Source organism: Lepidochelys kempii, chromosome 6 (assembly GCF_965140265.1).
Source record: "Lepidochelys kempii isolate rLepKem1 chromosome 6, rLepKem1.hap2, whole genome shotgun sequence".
Lineage (NCBI taxonomy): Eukaryota > Metazoa > Chordata > Testudines > Cheloniidae > Lepidochelys > Lepidochelys kempii.
The window spans coordinates 121,211,263-121,235,124 of record NC_133261.1 but is presented as its reverse complement, the minus strand read 5'-3'; the positions used below and the strand labels follow the sequence as shown (position 1 = coordinate 121,235,124).

The 23,862-nt window shown below is 39.9% G+C and overlaps 1 protein-coding gene across 1 annotated transcript in view; it reads right to left on the bottom strand.

Moving 5' to 3' along the window:
- The window catches only part of C6H14orf39 (chromosome 6 C14orf39 homolog), a 49,827-nt gene that overhangs the window by 7,004 nt on the left and 18,961 nt on the right, over positions 1–23,862 (bottom strand). Inside the window, exons 3-8 of the mRNA XM_073350357.1 lie at positions 21,633–21,691; positions 20,855–21,061; positions 18,750–18,870; positions 14,841–14,935; positions 6,164–6,228; positions 3,997–4,067 (exon numbers count right to left, since the gene is read on the bottom strand). Coding sequence (XP_073206458.1) covers positions 3,997–4,067; positions 6,164–6,228; positions 14,841–14,935; positions 18,750–18,870; positions 20,855–21,061; positions 21,633–21,691 — 618 coding nt within the window. The remainder of the gene's footprint in view (positions 1–3,996; positions 4,068–6,163; positions 6,229–14,840; positions 14,936–18,749; positions 18,871–20,854; positions 21,062–21,632; positions 21,692–23,862) is intronic.

The window sequence follows — 23,862 nt, the reverse complement described above, 5'->3', positions numbered from 1 at the left end:
ATCTATGAACCTCAATAAATGGAATCCTATATTTGGAAGACAGAGTCAAGTGGAACAACTACAAAAATTCTACTGTGATAACTGTATGGGACATTGGTTATGAAATAAAAAGGTACAAACACACTCCGGGTTTCAGTAACCTGATTTAACTAAATAAGCCAAATCCTGGAATCCTTAAACTGACCTCTACTATGTAACTCTTTTCCCACGAATCGAGGCCTTTGCTGCCTGTCCTTAATTAACCAAATCCTACAGTCCTTACTCAGGCAAAAATTGCATTTATCTGAAAACTCAATGAGCTTTACCATGACAAGTTGCAAAGTGCAATCTTGGTAGTTTAACACAGTTAAAGTTCAGTTTTCCCCACCTTTGTCTAGATTGTGCAATTTAAGGATTCAGAAACCTGTGGATGATCATTACTTGGTTGGGGGATGGTTGTTAGTACATATATATTTGACTATGGGATACTCCTTTATCTGGCTGTGGTGGTTTCAGTGAAATAAGCAGTCCTGGTGTTTAGCAACCAAATTCTTTTGTTTTTTAGATCTGTGTACAAAACACTGAATCAGCACATCCTTTCACCACCTGGCCATTCCTCCTTCACAGGCAGCATTATTTGCTCTTCTAGATTGTGCTGGCTCTTCCCAGAGAGCCCAGTGAAATTCATAGGTTCTAATGCCAGAAGGGACCAAGTCTGACCTGCATTACACAGACAATATAACTTCCATAAATAATTCCTATTTGATCTAGAGCATATCTAGTGCCATGGAGGCTGTGGCTGCTTTTCACTATAGCAACTTTGTCCATTACAACTGAGGATTTAGCACTTTAGTTTAATCTGGTAGAAGATGTCTTAATTATTAATTATTCTGAGTGGGTGAAATTTGCCCATGCACATGGCTGTTCCCCTGCATGGGGGTGCATGGGGCTCTGTAACCTCTGTACATGGCAGAAGTGACCACTTGTACACAGCACACCACAAAGGGATATGCATCAAATGAGGCCAAGAGAAAGCGGTCCTGGATCCTGCTCCTATTGAAATCAATGATAGAGAAGCTGTGCAGGGTCTGTGAAGCTGCCCCATACTCTCACTCACATGGGCTGCACAGAGTCTATTTGCTCTAGCTTTGTGGGAACAGGGAAGGGTTAGGGTTTCACTCCAGTTTATTTGCAATTCTAAAAATATATATATTTAAAAATTGTAATTCACTTTGACGAAAAGCTGATGTGCACCAATTTTATAAAGCTATATTTAATGTGTGTGAAAGAGAGATTTTACATATAGCAGAAAGCTGCCACAAACTCCACATAGTTAAGGTACTGTAGGGAGTCAGGGGATACAATATGGGCTAGAGGACAGAGCAACGGACTGGGAATCCGGAGATCTAGATTAGCCACTGACTTGCTGTGTGACTTCAAACAAGTCATTTCACTTCCTTGGTGTATCTTGTGTATTTAAACTACAAGCTCTTTAGGGCAGGACCTGTCTCTTACTATGTGTTTGTATAGTGCCTAGCACAATGTGCTCATCTCAGTTTGATGTGGTGTGTCCCTGTCCAGCTGTCTCAAATAAAAGGGTTGTTGTCCCATTAGGGTCCCCCACCTAACTAGTAGCAAAGATGGAGAAAGGGAGGAAAGTTTACTTGTACAGAGCAGGGACAAGCAGGAAAGGACTGGACCAGGCAGGAGATCTGCTGACTGGAGGAGTATATGAGGGTGGTATTTATACCCAATGCAGCCCTGGAGACGCTCTCTTTTACCTGAATTGGGCTGGTAGCACCCACCCATAAAATCTGCCTAGGGACCATGTTTCATCAGGACCTGCTGTGTGCTTATGCTAGATACCCTTTTTTTCTGGAGGTGGGGAAGAAATTTTTCCCTCACCTCGTGATTGGAGGAGGCGAAATGCGTTTTTTTGCCTTCCCCACAGCGGTTCTGGGACCTGGTGGGCTGGGGTTGAGGGGATAAGTTATAATGTCTCATCTCAGTAAGTAAAACTCATGGTGGAGGTCCAAGGCATGTACTCATTATGGAAAGAATATGGTTATTGGACAAAAGGGACTAGAAGAGGATCTGAAGGGAATTCTCCGTAAAGAGATCTGAGTAAGCGCGGGTTGGGGCTCTTATGTCTGGTACAGTGGGAAGATGTCCCACCTCTTTTTTAGCTCCTTTCTTGCCTCAGACAAGGGGTGGGCAGGGTACCAGGTTGGGGATTATGTGCCAATGATTAAGAAAATGATGATGACCTGCACTGTACAATTTACTGTCAAATGCGCCCAGATGTTTTAAATGAATAAAGCTGCAACCTAATTAAACCACATGCATTGCCTCCTGTCTTTCTTCTGGCATGGCTGGAAAATGGGGCCTGATCTCAGCTGGGGCCTTTAGCAGTGCTTAATTTGTAATGAAAGAGGTGCCAGCCAGGGCTCAAGCAAATAGGTGCTGGGGCTCAAGCAATTTTTTTACTCTCATAACTGATGTGGCAAGCCCAGAGGCACCAGGCTATGATCTGCCACACCTAGAGGTGCCAGGGCTCAGCCCTGGCAAGCTCTGGCACAAATTAAGCACTGGCTTCTAGGTGCCACTGTGATGTGTCTGTACATAATGAAGTAGAAAGGACAAAAATGTTGAATATCTTATTTTATAGGACAGCTTCTGAGCTTCTGCCAGTGTAGATACAGGGGTCCCAAGATAGAAAGTTTCTGGGAAGAGGTTGAAGTGGCTGAAAGCTGCCACAAGCACCACTCAGCTGCGGGACTATAGGAGTCAGTATAGCCCCAAAATTGGCTAGTGCTGGCTGAGGAAGGGGCATATAGGCAGAATGATTGAGGTATGTGATGAATCAGTGCATCCTCTCAACATCTACCCTCTGTAGAAAATAAATGGCCTTCATGCAGCAAAAGGAACAAGGAAGTATCACCATCTGTCCTTACACCAGGTAAATTTCCTGTATTGCGCAGAGAAATCAACTGTTATATGGAAATATAATTTGTACCTCATTCTACCACCTTATTTGAACCAGGCTCTGTATACAATTAATTCCCAAACTATTAGTGCAATGGCAATCTGAATGTAGCACATCTCTACCATAATACAAATACAGTAATAAATCAAAATAGGTTCATATTAGGTAACACTCTAATTATTTAGTGACTTTAATTAATACCAAAATCCACAAACATGTACCAGAAAATTTCACAAGTTAATGTTGGCCCACTTGTTGTTTCTAAAAAACAACCAACCAACCAACCAAAGAAGTCCCTGGTTTCTTAATAAAAGTTCTTTATTCAGCCACCTGAAATTCATTGTGCAACAAAAAGCCCATAGCCTCCTGAAGAAAAATTTTATAACAGAAAGGTTCAGAGCTCTTATAGATATAAAACGCACAATTTTCACTACCAGCTGATATGGCTTTCAGTAAAAATTCCCTCCAGGAGGACTAATCTTTAATAATCCAAAACAAAAGAAGACACTAAAGCTTGCTTGCTACAGCAACAACTCCTTTGTTCAATCAGCCACAAAACAGAATCTCAGGGACACTCCTATATTATAGTAACCACGTTTTCTCCTCCCTGACAAAACTATAGAAGTAAGTCATTTCATTGAGGTCCTAGAGTCACGAACAAGCTGACTGTGCCGAAAGAATGCATGGTATTTCATAGCGATCTGACCACTATCCAAAAACTTTCTTGCCCTGACAGAAAGCTCTACTTTTTACAAGTATCATGAGTATGTTAATTCAAAAATTGTCACATCTTGGAGGATATGTAGTGAACTTAAGCTATCTTTAGGGGTGACTTGGATATTGGAGGAACATATCATTTTAAAATTGAAAAAAAAGTCTTTAATGTGCAGATAAATGATTGTATTGAAGGCTGTAAAAACCAAGGACTAAATCCTGCTCTCCTTGTTCTTGCCAGTAGTCTCATTTCAGGCAGAGTAATCTCATTATTCTAAAAAAAATAACTAGTTAAACAAGAAAAATGTTTAACTTACTTGAGATATATACGCAGAATCTTTTGACTTACTTGCTGCTCCCTTATCTGCACATTCAGCATCTTTGTTTCCTATACAAAGAAGTTGGCATTGTTTGTATCACAAATAACAAATAGCATTTATTTTAAAAAAGATAGTTCTTGTAGCTAAAATGAGAAACCTGATATGGGAAAAGGGTACTTGAAAATGTTTACTAACTTTACATTGCTATTCATAGACTCGCAGACTTTAAGGTCAGAAGGGACCACCATGATCTACATATTGTAGGCCACAGAACCTCACCCACCCACTCCTAGAATAGACCTGGCTGAGTTACTGAATCATGATTGAAAGGGTATGTCTACTCTAGCACTTTTGTCAGTAAAACTTTTGTTGGTAAGGAGCGTGAAAAAAAACACATCCCTAACTGACATAAGTTTCACTGACAAAAGCATCAGTATGGACAGCGCTATGTTGGCAGGAAATGCTCTTCCATCGACATAGCCACTGCCACTCATTGGCAGTGGTTTAATCATACCAACAGGAGAGCTCTCTCCTGTCGGCATAGAGCAGCTACACAGGAGATCTTACAGCAGCGCATCTGGAGCCGTACACTGTGCCACTGTAAGCTTTGTAGTGTAGACATAGCCAAAGACTTCAAGTTACAGAGACTCCACCATTTACACTAGTTTGGGTAACATTTGTATTGAAGCTGCTGAATTTGTATATTCATCTTACTGATTCTGCAAAGCATTTGATGATGATCAAACCAATTCAAATTCCATGACAATGCTTTTCAAGTGTCCTGTAATCTTAATGAAAAGGAGTACTTGTGGCACCTTAGAGACTAACCAATTTATTTGAGCATGAGCTTTCGTGAGCTACAGCTCACTTCATCGGATGCATGCCGTGGAAACTGTAGCAGACTTTATATATACACAGAGAATATGAAGGTATTTTTTCATATTCTCTGTGTATATATAAAGTCTGCTACAGTTTCCATGGCATGCATCCGATGAAGTGAGCTGTAGCTCACGAAAGCTCATGCTCAAATAAATTGGTTAGTCTCTAAGGTGCCACAAGTACTCCTTTTCTTTTTGAGAATGCAGACTAACACGGCTGTTACTCTGAAACCTGTAATCTTAATGGAATCCCACTTTGTGGCCATTTTCCAAGTAGTTTTCCCATCATTCTGCCACTTGTTCCAATATTATGGAAGCACTGCTTAGGCTGCTATCATAATGCCTGGTTTTCTCTGTTCCTCCTGACTGATGCTACTACTCTCTGAGAATGTTAGTAGCAGACACAAGAATAGAAGCAGATCTGCTGATGTGGAAGCATCCCCATACAAGGAGTGACAGAGGAATCTCTAGCGATAGGGAAAAAACAAGATGGGAAAGATAAAAGATACAGAGGGAAATGGGAAATGTTATCAGACTTTTTGTCCTAAATTTTAGGATTTACAATGTGAAACTTGCAGTGTCCCACATATTGTGGATCCTGATCCCACATTGCAGTACTGGGAGGTATAGGTAGGATCTTCACATATACAAACTGCACTACAATTTCTGACAAGGATTTAACCTGACAATACCATGGAAATACAATTGAAACCAAAACTCAGACTTGTGATTTTAAAATTATTGGTTATCTTCTCTTATTTCTGTTCTAATTTTGTACCTGTTCAGCATGTATCCCACAAATAAATTCCTATTCCCTTACAATTTACCAAAAAAAACTACAGTTACTGTGCCTATTCTCCCAATTCTTCTTTGCCCTCCTATGTCTTTTATTCTCTTATTTAGTGTTTGTTTCCCTTCTATTTATAAGTTATTTATCAGATCTTACTTCGACCATTCTTGACAGCAAAATCACTTAATTTGTTACAGCCCTTTACTTGCCATTTTCTTACACCTTTCTGACCACTGTTTCAGACACTGGCTTCCATTTTTATGCAGCCAATTTGTGTCTATAATTTCTAAGTCACTTGGATGTCTCAGAACCTCACTGCATCTACAAACCTAAATTGCCTAAGTAACCAAATTGCAGGTGCAAAAATGGAGGCCCAATTTATTCCAGGATGAAAATTTGGCCTCTCATCTTTTTTATGTCATATGTTTTATCCGGGTATAGAGGAGCTTGCATTTTGATAGCACCTTCCATCCAAAAATCTCAAATAGCCCCTTACCTATTACTGTAGCTTCATTTTCAAACCATTGCTTGCAAGTTGTTTGCTTCTGAGGAACTAGCAACCTAAGAAAACAGAAATAATGCTGCTGTTTGTCTGAATGTGGATTATTTCCATGCAATTCATCTTCATCTATAATTTCAGCAATGAAAACAAGTTTACTAAAAAAAGTTACCTGAACTGCATTTGGTTTTGCAAGCTTGCTATGGATGGAACTTTGGCAATTTTGGGATTGTTAGACCCTGCAGTCTCATTAAATTTCTAGAACACAGGAAATATTTCAAATGAAGGCATTTACAAAATTGTTACTTCAGCAATGATATTTTGACTTTTCCTTAGGCTGTGCAAATTCTGTCCTCTTAACCTCTATTTATAGGTCATAACATGCAAACCTTGTTGTTTTGCTGCTTTTCTTTGGATTACCTCCAGATGAGCATTTTTTCTACAGTATGGATTCCCAAATGATGTCCTTTTGCCAATATGACCTCAACAATGTTGTACGGAGGGGAATATTTCCTGGTTCCTAAAGTAATACTATAATTTCCCTCTTAAAACCTCATTGGCGTCTTTGTGGCAGCTTCATGTTTCATGCCCACATTTGATTTGTCTATTAGCAAACCCAAATCATTCTTGGTAGTTATTCCTTCACAGCCATGCAGAGAGTGGGGCCATAGCCTGCCTCCATCTCTAAAGGCCGATGTGTGCACACTCCTAAGCTGAGATACAGTGAGCCTGCAGTTCCTGTGTGTTGGGGAGTTCCAGAAAGCAGAACTAATACCGCCCAGCAGAGTTCCCCCTGGGGTGGTCCTACACGCTGTGTGTAGCACATGTCTGTGCCTTAATGGAATGCCTACGTAGCAGAAACACTGTACTTTATAAGGTGCTTAAAGGCTTTTTTTATTTGCAAAGCACATACCAAAATGAACTGAGCACCAAAAAGAGGACACTCATTAACTTATCTCACCCTGTTTGGGATTTTAGAGAATACAGTTAATAGGCTAAATTCTAAGATCAGGTACTCCTGGGCAACACTTTTTAAACCAGTGAGGTTGTACAGGTGTAACAGATGGCAAAATATGGCTAAGTTTGTGTGTTTCCTGTTTCTCTACATCTTTTGCCCTGTGAAGCATTATCCTGCAACTGATGTATGACTTTTACATATTCTGATCATTAAAATCTTCCAGAAAATATTTCATAATTCTGGAACCAGGTAGTTTAGTGGATGCTAAATGCTGTGGGGCCAAAATAGACCTAATTTACTCATGGGTTAGATAGCCTTGTGGTTCAGCGTATCTCTAGATTCACTATCTGAAATATTTTAGCTATGAGACATTTTCAAAACTGATTCACTAGACTCAAAGTGAACAGTGAATCCAAAGTACACCCTATGTTAAGTATCAGTATACTGTGTTTCTACTAAATAACTGGACTTTTTCTCTGCTTAGCCCCCTTTGTTCTATTATGGTGTGTTAAATTATGCCAAGACCTCTTAGACTCCAATCATGCAAAAACATTTACATTTGCTCAACTTTGTCAATAGGGACTATTCACATGCTTAATAATAATGTTTATGCTTAAAGCCTCTGCATAAACAGGGCCTTAATTAATATTGTATGTATCTGGAACTAATCTGTACCCAGGAAAGAACTAGTTTAACTGTATTGTTCCAGCTATTCCGTCAATTATCTTAATGTTTGGAGAAATGGGAATAGAACTTAACTCATTAAATACAGAAAATTGATGAAGAGAAAACTTATAGAACATAAAAAAAATCTGTACTGATTTCATAATGCTACAATACTGTATATAGTCTGATTCAGTGTAAACCTTTGCTGACAGAAAACAAAAACAATCATTATTCAGCATTTGTGGTTTTCACTCTTCTATAAAGGCATATATGAAATCCAGAAATCAATACTATAATTGGAATAATACTTTGCATGGTCCTTGAAGGGATGACACGACGGGAAGTAGGTGGATCTGAGGGCTGAATTATAAACTGGCTTGAAAAAAACCGCAAAACACTAGGATCATTGTGTGTGTATGCATGCACGTGTGAATGTCTTTTTTAAATCAGGTTAGCTATCCAGAGTTTAGCTAATTCAGGTTAAAATAGCAGTGAAAACACAGCAACTTGGCTATTAACTCAGGTTAACAGTTTAATACCAGGCTCCTCTACAGGCTTTGACTGTAGCTGCTAACCAAAGTTAAAAGCCGAGTTGCCATGTCTTCATTGCTGCTTTAACCTAAATTAAGAACATACCCTGTTTTTGCAGTGCAGACATACCATGAGACAGTGGACTCCAGTATATGAGAGCTTTCTGGGACTGAATTGAAAGAAGGAGCCAATAGAAAATCCCACTCCCCTATAGGGATAGAGAATGCTGGGGTTGATAAGAGGAGGAGGGAAAAGAGCCATGTATACCTCTCCCTCTACAGAGAGACAGGGAATACTCCTTTCTCCTAGAAGGAAGAACTGCAGGTAAGAAAACTGCCACAAGCAGTAGGGAAAAGAAAGCCCCCATCACCTTTCTAGTGCTGAAAGATACTCCTCTTTCACTCTTCTAAAAATGCAAAAGGCCACCCTCACCACACACCTAGCTGCCCATAAGTCTACCTTTTCCTTTGACAATTGCTTCAACGTATATCTGTTGCAGTTATGTATTATTAATATTAAATTCTGCAGCAGCACTTTGACATTCGGGGGCAGCATAAAATAAGCAGCTTTCCAAATGAAAAGCCTGTATTCACAATATAAATATGAATGCTAGGTACATTTTACTGATTGCTATTTATTTTAATCATAGAATATCAGGGTTGGAAGGGACCTCAGGAGGTCATCTAGCCCAAACCCCTGCTCAAAGCAGGACCAATCCCCAATTTTTGCCCCAGATCCCTAAATGGCCCCCTCAAGGATTGAACTCACAACCCTGGGTTTAGCAGGCCAATGCTCAAACCACTGAGCTATCCCTCTCCCCCATAAAAAATAAAAGTTACTGGATGTGCTTTAAGCTGTAATACATTTCAATATACCACAAAATCTGTTTTTCTGGGCATGGGAGGGAGAGACAAAATGTAAGTACAGGTTGTTCCAGTGTATGGAGAGGCTCTGTCTGAGCCTTTAAGATATAGGGCCCTGGTTTATTTTCCCTGTCTAATCTTCAAAACTGAGCTGTCAACCACAGAGTCTAATGCGTCTTGGCGTCAGTTCTTTATTAAATTCTTTATTGGGGTAGCCAGCTGATGATTCTTCAGTGATTCAGGAACATGCCCCTGTTTTAGGATGCCAAGATCTTGCTAAACATGCCCAAGTGAATCTTCTGATGTCATTTAAAAGACTTGGATACCATGTATGAGTGCGTAAGGCATAGTCATAGACCTGGATTTTGAAAAAGAGGGCAATGGTGGAATGCATTGTATGATGACCAATCTCATTTCATAATGGCCATCAGAGACTAAAAGCATTCAGTCACTAGTGACTGGAGTTTGATTTGAAATAGCAACCCTAGGGGGAAAGATTCTCTACCCTTTTACCAAATCCTGAGCCATCTACATCCCTGTGTTATCTAGTTTTAAGATACAGTATCCCTGGAAATATTTAAGTGCTTTTAATTTAAACAAATAAAACACATTCTGTGGCATCATGTCCTCAAGTGGAGAACTGCATACCTGTATTTCATTGTCCATTTGGCTCAAGGAAATACTAGCAATGCCTGAATGGTCCATGGAATTGTCTCTTTCTTCTCCACCTGCATTATTCAATAAACATTACTTAACATTGTTAGCAGTATTATATTTAAACAGTGTGCCATAATTAAATTGAACTTGTGAATAAAACTAATCAACTTGGCATTTAATATGGATCTGAGGGAAAAGTATTGCACAGTATAGAAGTACCAGGCGATTTACTGTAAACTAATGTATGCTGTTATTATATTTTATTTGTATTTGAAAAATTTTATCAATGCAAAATTTCTAATATTTCAATACTTTGTACTGGATTTACCTAAAATGAGTAAAATACTATCATGTCCCTTATGGCAGAGAAGAGACAAGAATCAGAGGTGGGGGAGATTTTCAAAGCACAAAGGGCAGTAAGATGTCCAACTCCCATTGAAAGTTCAAATTCAGTGCCATAGTAGAGACTATTGATTAGATAAGTTACTATGGTTTCTATATTTTCATTACTTTTTTAACCAAATTCCACACACCTCTGGCCCCCCACAAAACAAATAAAAGAAAGAATATCATTAGAAACACACACTGCACCTGTTTCTGTCCTTTGCGAAGACAGTCTAAAGGTCTGTACAGATTGGACTAATTTCTGAGGAATGCAAGGCAGACGTAATGGTTTATACTGTTGATTTTTCCCATTTAATAAATGTAGATTTCCAACCTCTTCAAACATCCTAAATTAAAAATGGAGTTAACAATTAAAAATGAAATTTAGTAAAACATGACTATTCTAAGTGGAGTTTTCAAAGGTGTTTTCCTCCCAAGAGCCACACTTCAAGAAAGATCCAAACCCTTTTAGCCCAGAAATCCATCAGATTTCAAACTTTCCTTAAAGCTTGCAAACCAAGCATCAAGAGGTCTTGAAGACAGCAGAAGCTGAAAGTAGCAATGGCTTGATCATAACTAAAGGGACACAGTCAATCTGAAAGTATGTCATTATAAAAGAAAAAAATAAAAGTAGTTTCAGGTACCTGCCCTCAAGTCCTCTTTGCATTATTTTGTCATTTTGAAATAAAAATTTCCTAATTAAAAACAAAAGTTTTTCCTTCCGTGTTGCTGTCTGAAAGATCCACATAACACAGCAACACACACACAAAAGAGGAAACTTTGACTTGATCTATAAGTGCACTTAAGCACATGAACGCAAGTGTTTACTTTAAGCAAGTGAATAATTCCAGTGAAGTCAATGGGACTACTCACAGGCTTAAAGTTACGCATATGCTTATTGCTTTGCTGGATTGAGGCATAATGAACTAAACAGGTGATCATACACCAAGTGCTGTCTAATGCACAAAATAAACGAACTGCGGGAAAAGAGAAGAATCTTTCGGCTATAGTATTCATATGTATTACTTCTAGCAATAGTGGATACTAAATCTTCCAAAAGAAGTGTGATATTAAAGCTTATGGTGTCATTTTAAGATGTCATAGAAATCAATGCATGGCAAGTGCTGAAAAGCAACCATGGATAAAGTTGGAGATAAACTGAGAGCTTTTGCTAGGACTACTTAGGTGCATTTTGTTCAGGATTAGTCTGTTTGGTGACACCTTGTTGAGGCCTTCATTCTGCACTGAATTGGACAAGGCTGTGATATAATGGCGGTTATGAGCAAAAACTACCTGATACTACAGGCCAGATTTTTAAAGGTATTTAGATACCTAAAGATGCAATTGGGTGCCTAGTGGGATGTTCAAAAGCCAGTGGGAGCTAGGCATCCAGGTGCTTTTGAAATCTTTAGGTGCCTAAATACCTTTAACAATCCGGCCCTATGGGAATAAAGTATTTTTACATTATTTATCATTCCAGGAAAATACATCTTTCAATCACAGCTACTGAAACAAGACTTCAGTGACACGTCATAATTTCTTAAGATGACAAAGATAAATATATAAATGAAGTCTTAGGAATAAAGACCTTCAAATCAGCTTGGAGTTAAACTTAACACATATACAAGGTGGTTATATACTTCCCCCCTAAAAATGCCATTGAAAAATCCATAGGAATCATATGGTCTTTCCTTCTCTCTGACTTAATTGATAATCATTAAATGAAAAATCAAACTACAGACTGAAGTTCAAAAGCTTCAAAATTGCAGCACAAACTAAAAGGATAATTTTTTTTCAGTATCTACTTCAGCTATACTGTTATTAGTCATCTGAGTATATAAGAAATCTTTATCTTGACCATAATTGCAAAACAGATAATTCTTTTGGTTTTTTGCAGATGGCAAAAGTAGAGGCTCTAAAGCCAAAATAAAATCTCATGTCCACAGCAGTAATTTCTTTATCCTAGCTTGATGAAGCTGCGAGACATCAGTGAACATGGCCTTGTCTTCACTACAATATTTATTGTGTTAGAACACAACCTTGAAGAGCCTCATTAACACAATGCTCACGGTGACTTTGCAGTCAGCATAGACAAAGACAAGTAGTGCTGAGTATTTTTAACCATGACTAGCTGACATGATGCTGAACATGACTTGTCCTTACCTACAGCGCCTGTGCTTTCATGGTTGGCACTGACTCTTCAAGGTCATGTTCTAAATTTCATAGTACAGACAAGCCCCTTATGAATATTTTTATTCTGGAACATATCATGAACTTTTTCCTTTTTCCTAGTAAATAAAATCTAATCAGTCATGATCTAGAGAGGATGAAAGAATTACAATTACAGACAATGGAATAGGCTTTCCAGACAGCTTTGACAAAAATCTCTTATTTGGGAAACAAATATTGTAGATACTCAAAGGGAGAATTAAAATCTTTAGTCAAATTGGGAAACAATTTGCACTTTGTCTCTCAAACAATTTTGGCGGCACGCAAGCTGATTTTCAGTCGCACTCACACTGCCCGGGTCCTGGCCAGCAGTCCCAGGGGCTCTGCTGCCAGCCTGGGGCACCATCCACCGACCCCCTGTCAGCAACGGTTCTGTCCGCCAGCCCCACTCAGCCCGCTGCCAGCCCCAGGTCACAGCCACCGATCCCAGGGGCTCTGTTGCTGGCCTGGGGTACCGGCCGCCAGCCCCTGCCAGCTGGGGTTCCTTCCGCCGGCCCCGCTCAGCCTGCTGCTGGCTCCGGGTCCTGGCCACCAGTCCGGGGGGCTCTGCAGCTGGCCTGGGGTACCGGCCGCCGGCCCCCTGCTAGCCGGGGTTTGCCGGCCCCTCTCAGCCCGGTCCAGGGGGCTCTGCTGCTGGCCTGGGGTACCGGTTGCTGGTCCTGCTCAGCCCGCTGCCAGGCCCCAGGTCCCAGCCACCGGTCTGGGGGACTCTGCTGCCGGCCTGGTGTCCCGGCCGCTGGCCCGAGACTTTGCTCCTGGCCTTGGCCCGGGGCTCTGCAGCCGCCCCCAGCTGTGGCCCTCTGGCCCCAGCCTGGGGCAGTGAGGGGTGCAGACAGGGCCAAGAGGGGACGCAGCTCAGCTTGGATCGTATGGATTCTTATTACTGGCACGTGAAACCTTAAATTAGAGTGAATAAATGAAGACTCGGCACACCACTTCTGAAAGGTTGCCGACCCCTGACCTAGAGCATGAACACCACATGTGTCAGTGTCATTTTTTAATACTTTGACCTTTCTGAGCAATAGCACATTATCTATAACTGATAAACAGAGGGTGGGATTTCTCAAAAGAGACTGAGTCACTTGGGAGCACACATCCCTTTGAAAAATCAAAGGAATCTGTGTTCCTAAATTACTTAGGTCCAGGTCCTCAAAGGTATTTAGGTACCTAAGTCACACTTAAATGAATGAGAGAAATTTGAGGATCTGGATCTTAAGTGTTTTTGACAATCCCACCTGAAGAGTTTCAGTTCGTTCTTATTTAGTCTGTTAGCCTTTTTTGCTTCTCTTTATTTCTGAAGCCTTACCAACAAAAGGGGGGAAAAGGAGACAGGGATGCACACTAACATATTTATTCAGGTGCAACTGATGTACATGTCCAAATAATCAGAAATTATTTGAACACATCCAAAGTCTGTGAGAAGACATAAACAGAGACTTCAATGAGTGGAGATTTCTGGAAGAGATTTCAAGGATAATAAAAATGATAAATGCTTCCATTTTTTGTCTCATAAACACTAATTTAAAAGCTTTAAAAATATATCATGTTCATTTTACAAGGAGATCATAATGCAAGACAATTTAATGCACAAGGATCAGGTCAAGTCCTTAAGACATACTAGGTATACATGACCACTGACTAATTTACTAAGTCATTAATCCTGTCTATACAGCTTTCAATCATGCATTTTTTTAAGAATTAAATTAGGGTTTAGATTTCTTAAGTGGCTCAAAAAATGAACTGATCACAGATGACATTTGGAAGCCTATAAAACCTGGATTGTTAGTTATGCACCAAATATTTACAACTCTTTTTGTGTGGCAAAGACGACGTGGCTGTTACTTCTGATTTCACAATAACTGCAGCAATATTCAACAGCTGCAACATGTATACATAAATCTAAGCAGTGGTGGTGTGAATCAAAGACCAACACCTAACAGATTTGAATAAGATGTCTTCAGACAGATTCAGCTTTTTAAAATCAAGTGTTCCCCAGCTTTTACTAAAAACCCAAGATATATGAAATTTTATTAAATCCCTTTGTGTTGAGATGAGATGTGCAGCAGTCATAGCCACAACCCTGGGTGTAGTTTGGGGAGCAGGTGGTATACTGTCCCCCGAAAGTGCAAGCCTCGGGCAGGCGCAGAATTCCACCCCCTCTCCCTGACGTATAGCCCCATTTGCCTGACAGGAGCTGCTCCCCCATAGACAGAAGTCAGACTACACCAATGGGCTGGTGAAGCCACTGTGGAGAAGCTGAGCTGGTTCTCTGCACAGGACTGTGGGAAAATTCTAGTGCCACAGAGATCCCAGGCTCTATACAGGGTTCCAGGCTTTGCCGCATCACACTTATCTACAGACTGTAGAACTGAGTTTAAAAGTTTACCTTTCTTTAAGCTCCTTCCTTTTCTCTAGATTTTTTTTATTTTTTCCTTCAATAATTTTAGAATGATTTTGATCTTCTGTACTCCTTTCAAACTGCTTAAAAATTAATGAATAAAATAAATGTCAAAAGTTGAAAAATATTAACTCCCTGCCACAGACGTCTGCTGATGTTGCTAAATCCATTCATAGTTAGGAGCTCTTTAGCTCTTTAATTATTATAACATGACTGTCCCTAAGCCATTTTATTGAGTGTTTATCCAGAGCCCTGCACAGTGGGACCTTCTCTGATTGGGGTCCTTAGGCACTACGGTAATACAAATAAATAAATAAATAAAACTCAAATAGGGACTGACTCTGTTCCTACTGCACTTTTGACTTAATTTTTGCCATTGACTTTAATGGAATCAGGACTGTCCCTTAGTTTATAGAACTGCAATGCAGCTTCTTGATCATTTTTATGCCTTTGATACAATGAAGTTGTATCAGTGATGGATCAATTTAGGCTATTGTTCCCCTTCAAAATCCTTTATCAATCTGCAGCAAGCCAGCAAGTAGCAAATTAATAGAAATATATCAAAAGAAGAGCAAATAATAAAGAATTGGACTAATATATACAGGAAACATGAAACCAATATCAGATGAAACAAAAATATCTGTCCTAATGCTAAATCTTTACATGGGAGAATAATCTTTCTTCCCATAGCTTCCACATTTACAAAGAGATGTGTATGTTTTAGATAATCCGATCCTTTTATGTGATTTCCAATTCTCACACCTTCATAGTGGAACTATAAGAGTCTATATTAAAAATTCATTAACATTTAATTCTTTTTTGGTTAACGTGCATAAATGTATTACAATAATTCCAACAAGGCATCAACTACATAATGCTATACTTAGGTTGGAGACTAATTTCCCAGCTTCTAAAGTTTTGGGAGTCTTCAGGAAGAACTCAGGATAAACTGTTCAGGAAGATATCACCAAGAGGTCCTGGACTGGAGAAAATTTCGCAAGCATTTAAGGAATTCCAAATTCCCATACAGTATATATTTTATTATGCTAAAAGTATTCTGGATGAAACACTATTGACTGTGAGCTAACCTGGATATTATGGGCCATACTGTGCCTTAATGCCACTGCCCACAATCTCGGGGTGCAGAGGAGCCACAGGGCAACAGAAGGAATTTTGGTTAAGTTAGCCAAAATGCCTCCTGGGCAGTGCATGCTGGAGTATCCACTGACAGGTATACAGTGTGCCTTCCTCCACACCAAGCCAGCTCAGTTGGGTAGTGTGTTAGGAGTGTGGGGCTATGGCTCTGTCCTTACACACACCTTGTTAGGAAGAAGAAAAGGAGTACTTGTGGCACCACAGAGACTAACAAATTTATTCGAGCATGAGCTTTCGTGAGCTACAGCTCACTTCATTGGATGCATTCAGTGGAAAATACAGTGGGGAGATTTATATACATAGAGTACATGAAACCATGGGTGTTACCATACACACTGTAAGGAGAGTGATCAGTTAAGGTGAGCTATTACCAGCAGGAGAGCCGGGGGGAGAGGGGGAAGGACCTTTTGTAGTGATAATCAAGGTGGGCCATTTCCAGCAGTTGACAAGAATGTCTGAGGAACAGTGGGAGGGCGGGGGGGGGGAATAAACATGGGGAAATAGTTTTACTTTGTGTAATGACCCATCCACTCCCAGTCTCTATTCAAGCCTAAGTTAATTGTATCCAGTTTGCATATTAATTCCTATTCAGCAGTCTCTCATTGGAGTCTGTTTCTGAAGTTTTTTTGTTGAAGAATTGCCACATTTAGGTCTGTAATCAAGTGACCAAAGAGATTGAAGTGTTCTCCAACTGGTTTTTGAAAGTTATAATTCTTGACGTCTGATTTGTATCCATTTATTCATTTATGTAGAGACTGTCCAGTTTGACCAATGTACATGGCAGAGGGGCATTGCTGGCACATGATGGCATATATCACATTGGTAGATGTGCAGGTGAACGAGCCTCTGATAGTGCGGCTGATATGATTAGGCCCTGTGATGGTGTCCCCTGAATAGATATGTGGACACAGTTGGCAACGGGCTTTGTGTAGGTGTTTGTCTACAGCCAAGCTCTACGATACAACTGCATTTGCTCCAACCCCTCAGACAGAGACAAACACCTACACAATCTCTATCAAGCATTCTTACAACTACAATACCCACCTGCTGAAGTGAAGAAACAGATTGACAGAGCCAGAAGAGTACCCAGAAGTCACCTACTACAGGACAGGCCCAACAAAGAAAATAACAGAACGCCACTAGCCATCACCTTCAGCCCCCAACTAAAACCTCTCCAACGCATCATCAAGGATCTACAACCTGTCCTGAAGGACGAGCCATCACTCTCATGGATCTTGGGAGACAGGCCAGTCCTTGCTTCCAGACAGGCCCCAACCTGAAGCAAATACTCCCCAGCAACCACACACACCACACCACAGAACCACTAACCCAGGAACCTATCCTTGCAACAAAGCCCGTTGCCAACTGTGTCCACATATCTATTCAGGGGACACCATCACAGGGCCTAATCATATCAGCCGCACTATCAGAGGCTCGTTCACCTGCACATCTACCAATGTGATATATGCCATCATGTGCCAGCAATGCCCCTCTGCCATGTACATTGGTCAAACTGGACAGTCTCTACATAAATGAATAAATGGATACAAATCAGATGTCAAGAATTATAACTTTCAAAAACCAGTTGGAGAACACTTCAATCTCTTTGGTCACTTGATTACAGACCTAAATGTGGCAATTCTTCAACAAAAAAACTTCAGAAACAGACTCCAATGAGAGACTGCTGAATAGGAATTAATATGCAAACTGGATACAATTAACTTAGGCTTGAATAGAGACTGGGAGTGGATGGGTCATTACACAAAGTAAAACTATTTCCCCATGTTTATTCCCCCCCCCGCCCTCCCACTGTTCCTCAGACATTCTTGTCAACTGCTGGAAATGGCCCACCTTGATTATCACTACAAAAGGTCCTTCCCCCTCTCCCCCTGGCTCTCCTGCTGGTAATAGCTCACCTTAACTGATCACTCTCCTTACAGTGTGTATAGTGACACCCATTGTTTCATGTTCTCTGTGTATATAAATCTCCCCACTGTATTTTCCACTGAATGCATCCGATGAAGTGAGCTGTCGCTCACGAAAGCTTATGCTCAAATAAATTTGTTAGTCTCTAAGGTGCCACAAGTACTCCTTTTCTTTTTGCGAATACAAACTAACACGACTGCTACTCTGAAACTCATTAGGAAGGTGGACCTAGCTGGAAGCAGTGCTTCTGGTACCCAACGGGATTATGTTTAGCTCTGGTGCAAAGGCACAAGCTGTGGAGGTGAGGATCATCTGAGACTGAGAATTATCTAGCATTACATCTATTCAAAAGAGAACAGGAATGTTTGCCATTCTGACAATGAACTCCATATTTAGGTACAATGCATTCATATTCACAAGGTTAACTTGAAACATCTTAAATGCCAGCAGGAGCTGGGAGCACTGTGGCTCATTTAGGAATGGCACTGATAGGTTTAGCCTTCTTGAGCTGGAAGAGAGGCCACCATGACACTGTGCCTTGAGGAAAATGATGGTGTAAGCTGAGATCAATATAAGGGAATCCTCAAGAGTCCATAAATTCATGGAGTCACATTACCCCCTTTCCTAAATAGAACACTTACAATGCAACAGAAACAATACAGTAATTACTCATTCTGGAATCATCCTGTGTGCTAAGAAACACAATATACTGTTATCACTACAGAAAGACACAGTGACATATTAGTGTATATCCATGCATATACAAATGTAAAATACAATTTTATATAATTAAATTATATATTAATACACTGTTACCTGTTTGAAATAATTAATTTTCATTTCTACTTCATCTGCTTCTTTCTCTAGTTCAAAAGATTTCTGGGTAAAAACTGCAGCATGCTTGAAGACGTCTTGTGTTTTTTCCCTCAGATAAGCACTTTTATGTTAAAGAATCAGTGAGTATCATATGTATGACATGACATGTTTGACAGTCATGTCAAAGAATACAGACATTAAACTATTAAATCTGTATGTATATTATACTGAAAAAGTTTCTATCTACACAGTCTATGAATTACACCTATATGATCCCTATAAGGGGTAAAATTCCCACTGGGTCATATGCTGAAGTCCTATACTCAGGGTCTGAATGTCACCTGCACTGTTAAAACCTGCTGTAGGGAGATTTGGGGGAGGAAATCTTAGTGATGATTTGTTTTTGGAGATTTTCCTACATTGTCTGTCAGGGGAGTAGAGTGTGTCCACTCACAAAAAAAGGGTACAAGGGCCACCCACAAGCCTGCAGAATCAAGGAGACCAGGGTCATCTACGTGCAGGCTATGTGCCTCCACATTAGTGTTGAATCCACTGGAGCTGCACTAACAGGGACTCCCTGCTGGTCACAGTAAGGGACTGGGCACTAGAAGTACTCTGGGACTGTACTCCCTTTTCCAGATAAGGTACATGGAGTCCCAGCCCACCCAATCACACCCTTATCCCCTCAGTGCAGACACTGGATATACTGAAAGAGTTCTGCCACACCCAGGTGGTGGTGGGGGTGCTGAAGAGTTGGCTGATCTCCCATAATGTGCAGAAACGGGGAGATTCATGAAAGGGCAACCCCTCTGAGGTAAGGATCTGGCCCATAGTTTTTACTCAATCCTTAGGCAAACTCCCTTTAAAGCCAATGGGAGTTTTGTATGAGTAAGTTCTGAGGGCCAGAGGTTTCCTTAATTGTATGCATGTAACTGCCATTTTAACTAAAAAGGGGTGTGAATGGGTAAGAAATGGCAGTATTTGACCAGTAAGTGGGAAGAAAGGTCCAGCCAGCTACACAGCACTGTTTCCAACATGTGTGCGCACACACACCTATTTCCTGGAGCCCTTTCGGATTCCAGATCCACAGTGGAGAGACAGTGAGGTTCAGCGGAACCCTTTTGGATTGAAGAAAAGCATTTCCTCCCCCAAGCTGCTCTGGAGGTTACCTTGTAGTGCAGCTACAATGTAGTTATGCAGCTGGGTGCTTCAGGGGCCTTGGAACCAGTGCAGAGGCACATGCTATATGTGCAGATAGCCTCAGCAGACTCTTGAGTCAAGGTTTGGAGACTAAATCTTCTTATTCTTCCATGGTGTAGCAAAGCCCCACCCTTCTCTATTGGAAGATTTTGATAAAAACTTCATGAAAGGAACCTCAGTTTTCTTCCTCCAGGGGCCCCACTCATGGATGGTACTATTTGGCCCTCAATTTTCCCTCGGGCAAAACTCCTGCAGAAATAATGTCTAAGTGTAAAGCTGTAATTTAATTACAGTAATTTCTTGTGGCTATTATCACATTCAAGGCTACAAAGATAATGAAAAAGCCAAACAAACTTTTCTACCAACCAGCCAGTAAAGAATGCATAGAGAATGTGTCATGGATACATCTGTAATGCCCAATCAGAAAGTGACCTAAAAGGAGCAGGCTCTGAAAAAATAAAGTTGCATTTTAGGATGTTCATTCACTAATGTCATATTCTTTGCAAAGACAATTAATATAGAATATTAATTGGTTGGGGAAGCACTTTGCGTTTATGCTGAAGTGCTGTACAGAAGAGCAATATAATACAGATGTAGAACAACAACAATACTAGGAACAGCATAAAATAAATGTTTGAAAATTAACTTCAAAATAGTAAAAGAAGCCTCCAGTGCAATGGAATACTCTAAGGACCTGTTACCACAAGCCAAAGGACATGTGGCCTAGAGGAATGAGCACTCAGAAAGCCCTGAGTTGAAATCCAGGTTTTGCCACTGACTCCATTTGTATAATGGAGAAAATAATTCTTACCTATGAAGGAGATTAATTAGTTAATGTTTGTACAATGCTTTTAATTTGCAATGCACTATAAATTATTATTATTTAGATTATACAAATAGTGTACAATATGGTAATACTGGTACCTAAAATATGCAGAAGGGTAGCTTCCTTCCATTTAAATTGTTCAGAATGTGTCAGAACTCTATTCTGGATTTCTTCAATCTCTTTTTTTTTCATATAATATTCCTGAGCAAGAGCATTTTCTGCATATTTTGCTTTGTGTTGTTTCAAAATCTCTTTATACTGATTCATGTGATCCTGATACATTTTCCTGTTAAAACAACAAAGTGGAATAATGTTTTGATTCAGAATATTTCTTGCATTGATGTATTGTAAGTCATTTAACTTAAGAAAGAAGTTAATTATGTAAAAAAAAAAAATCAACAAAATTAGATCTGTTACTCTGTTGAAAAAGGTCAGGTTATAATTAGTACAACCTTATCTGGCTGTAATTATTCCCTTTCATGGAATACTATGCAGTACAAAACAGAGTACACAGTTGTGAAATGAAAACAATAAGTTCTCATTGTTCTGAAAGTGATGCAGAATATACATGTTCAAAGACAGCCTTGCAGCATTCAGATGGTTTCATTTTTATATGGCTTAACATAAAACATACAGGAGGCCAAATTCTCTTTCAATGGAGCTGAACCAATTTATGGCCCAGCTTCCTTAAGTGCTTCTCAGCTTTCTATGTTAACAAACAGGGGCCTAATTCATAACTCGTTTAAGGGCTTTCTCTTAGGAGGTACTGAGCACTCTGAAAGCACACAAATTAGTCCCATTAAATGGAACTATTCACATTGCTTAAACATTTTGCTGGATAAGGCCAGAACACTCACCAGTTGGCAGGACTGAACCCGAAATCAATTTTATGCTGGTATAAATCCAGTGAAATCATCTGAGTACACATCCCCAAAATTAAAAAGATACATAGCATCAGTAAAAGAGACCACATTAAAAAATTATTTCATTCTCTAAATTTAAACCAGCAATGTTTGGGAATGCTTTTGTAGGCATTACTACAAACAGAAAATAAACACAATATAGAAAACATGTCATTGGAAGCATTCAGCACAAAAAGTGCTAACATGATCCATATCATCTTTGGAAAACACAGGAAAGAAAAGGAGCGTTGCATAGAAAGGTAATCATCCTGTGTTAAATCAATAAAGGTAAACCATGTTGCAAATGACTAACTTTGGTCTGTTTCTTCATCCTTACAAGTTATTTATAGGATAGATGGCCAATGACAGATCATATCTCCAACTGTCTCATTGGCATGAGTCTTTAATGTATGCCAATAATTTGGCTGAATATATCTCAAGTATTGCAGACCATTTCCATTGCAAATTTTTCAAACTAGGAACTAGTTCTAGTTTCTTAAGGCCACCCACAAATAATACAAGTTGTGGGTCTACAGGAAGTTTATACTGTTACAAAGATAAAATTTTCACTAGTACAGCCTTCAAAAATCAATGTAATAAAAAGCAGTGCATATATAGATGCAGAGTTAACAATGCTTTCACATTTCCTCCTATATTTGAAAATTATGAATTAAGCTATGATATTGTCACGGATAGGAGATATTGCCAATACAAAAGAGGACTGGAATATCATACAATGTGATCTGGATGACCTTGTAAACTGGAGTAAAAGAAATGGGATGAAATTTAAGAGTGCAAAGTGCGAGGTCATGCATTGAGAGATTAACAACAAGAATTTTTGCTATAAACTGGGGACTTATCAGTTGGAAGCAAGAGAGTAGGAGAAAGACTTGGGGGTATTGGCTGATCACAGGATGACTATGAGCCACCAATGTGATGCAGCTGTTAAAAAAAGTAATGCAGTCCTAGCATGCATCAAGTGAAAAATTTCAAGTGGAGACAGGGAAGTGTTAGTACCATTATACTAAGGTGAGATCTCATCTGGACTACTGTGTGCAATTCTGGTGTCCCATCTTTAAGAAAGATGAACTGAAGCTGAAACAGGTGCAGAGAAGAACTACTAGGATGATCCAATGAATAGAAAACCTACTCTATGAGAGGAGACTCAAGAGCTTGGCTTGTTTAGCCTAATCAGAAGAAAGCTAAGGAGAGAGATTATTGTTCTCTATAAATGCATCAAAGGGATAAATACCGAGGGTGGCGTGGGGGGAGAGAAAGTATTTAAGTTAAGCACCAGTGTGGACACAAGAACAAATGGCCATCTACAAGTTTAGGCTTGAAAGTATACAGTTTCTAACCATCAGAGAAGTGAAGTTCTGGAACAGCCTTCCAAGGGAAGCAGTGGGGGTAAAAATCCTATCTGGCTTCAAGGCTGAGTTTGATAAATTTATGGATGGGATGGCATGATGACTGCCTACAATGACATGTAGCTGATCTGCAACTGCTAGCAGCAAGTATCTCCAATGTCTGGTGATGGGACACTAGATTGAGAGGGCTCTGAGTTACTGCAGGCAATTCTTTCCCAGGTGTCTGGCTGGTGGGTTTTGCTCACATGTTCAGGGTCTAACTGATAGCCATATTTGGGGTCGGGAAAGAACTGTCCCCGGAGTCAGATTGGCAAAGACCGTAGGAGGTTTTCGCCTTCCTCTGCAGCATGGGGCACAGGTCACTTGCAGGTTTAAACTAATATGAATGGTGGATTCTCTGTAACTTGAAGTCTTTAAGTTTGAGGACTTCAGTAGTTCAGCCAGAGGTTAGGAGTGGTGGGTGAGATTCTGTGGCCTGCAATGTGCAGGAGGTTAGACTAGTTGCTCATAATGGTCCCTTCTGACCTTAAAGTCTATGAGTCTAAGACTAAAGCTATAAATTGACCCTTCCAGGATTCAAATCTGTGAATCTAGGGAAGCTAGGTATTTCAAATCTGATGTGTAGATCCTTAAGTCTTCCATCTTGTACATGAATAGTTTTGAATCTGGGTTACAAACACATTTTTGATTCACTGAATGTTTCTGGGCTCTGTATCAGATTTGCTGGATGTGACAGTTAGAAAATGTATGTTGGAAAATGTACATCAATAATATTACAAATATAAAACACTATTTTGTTTATTATAATAGATGCCCGT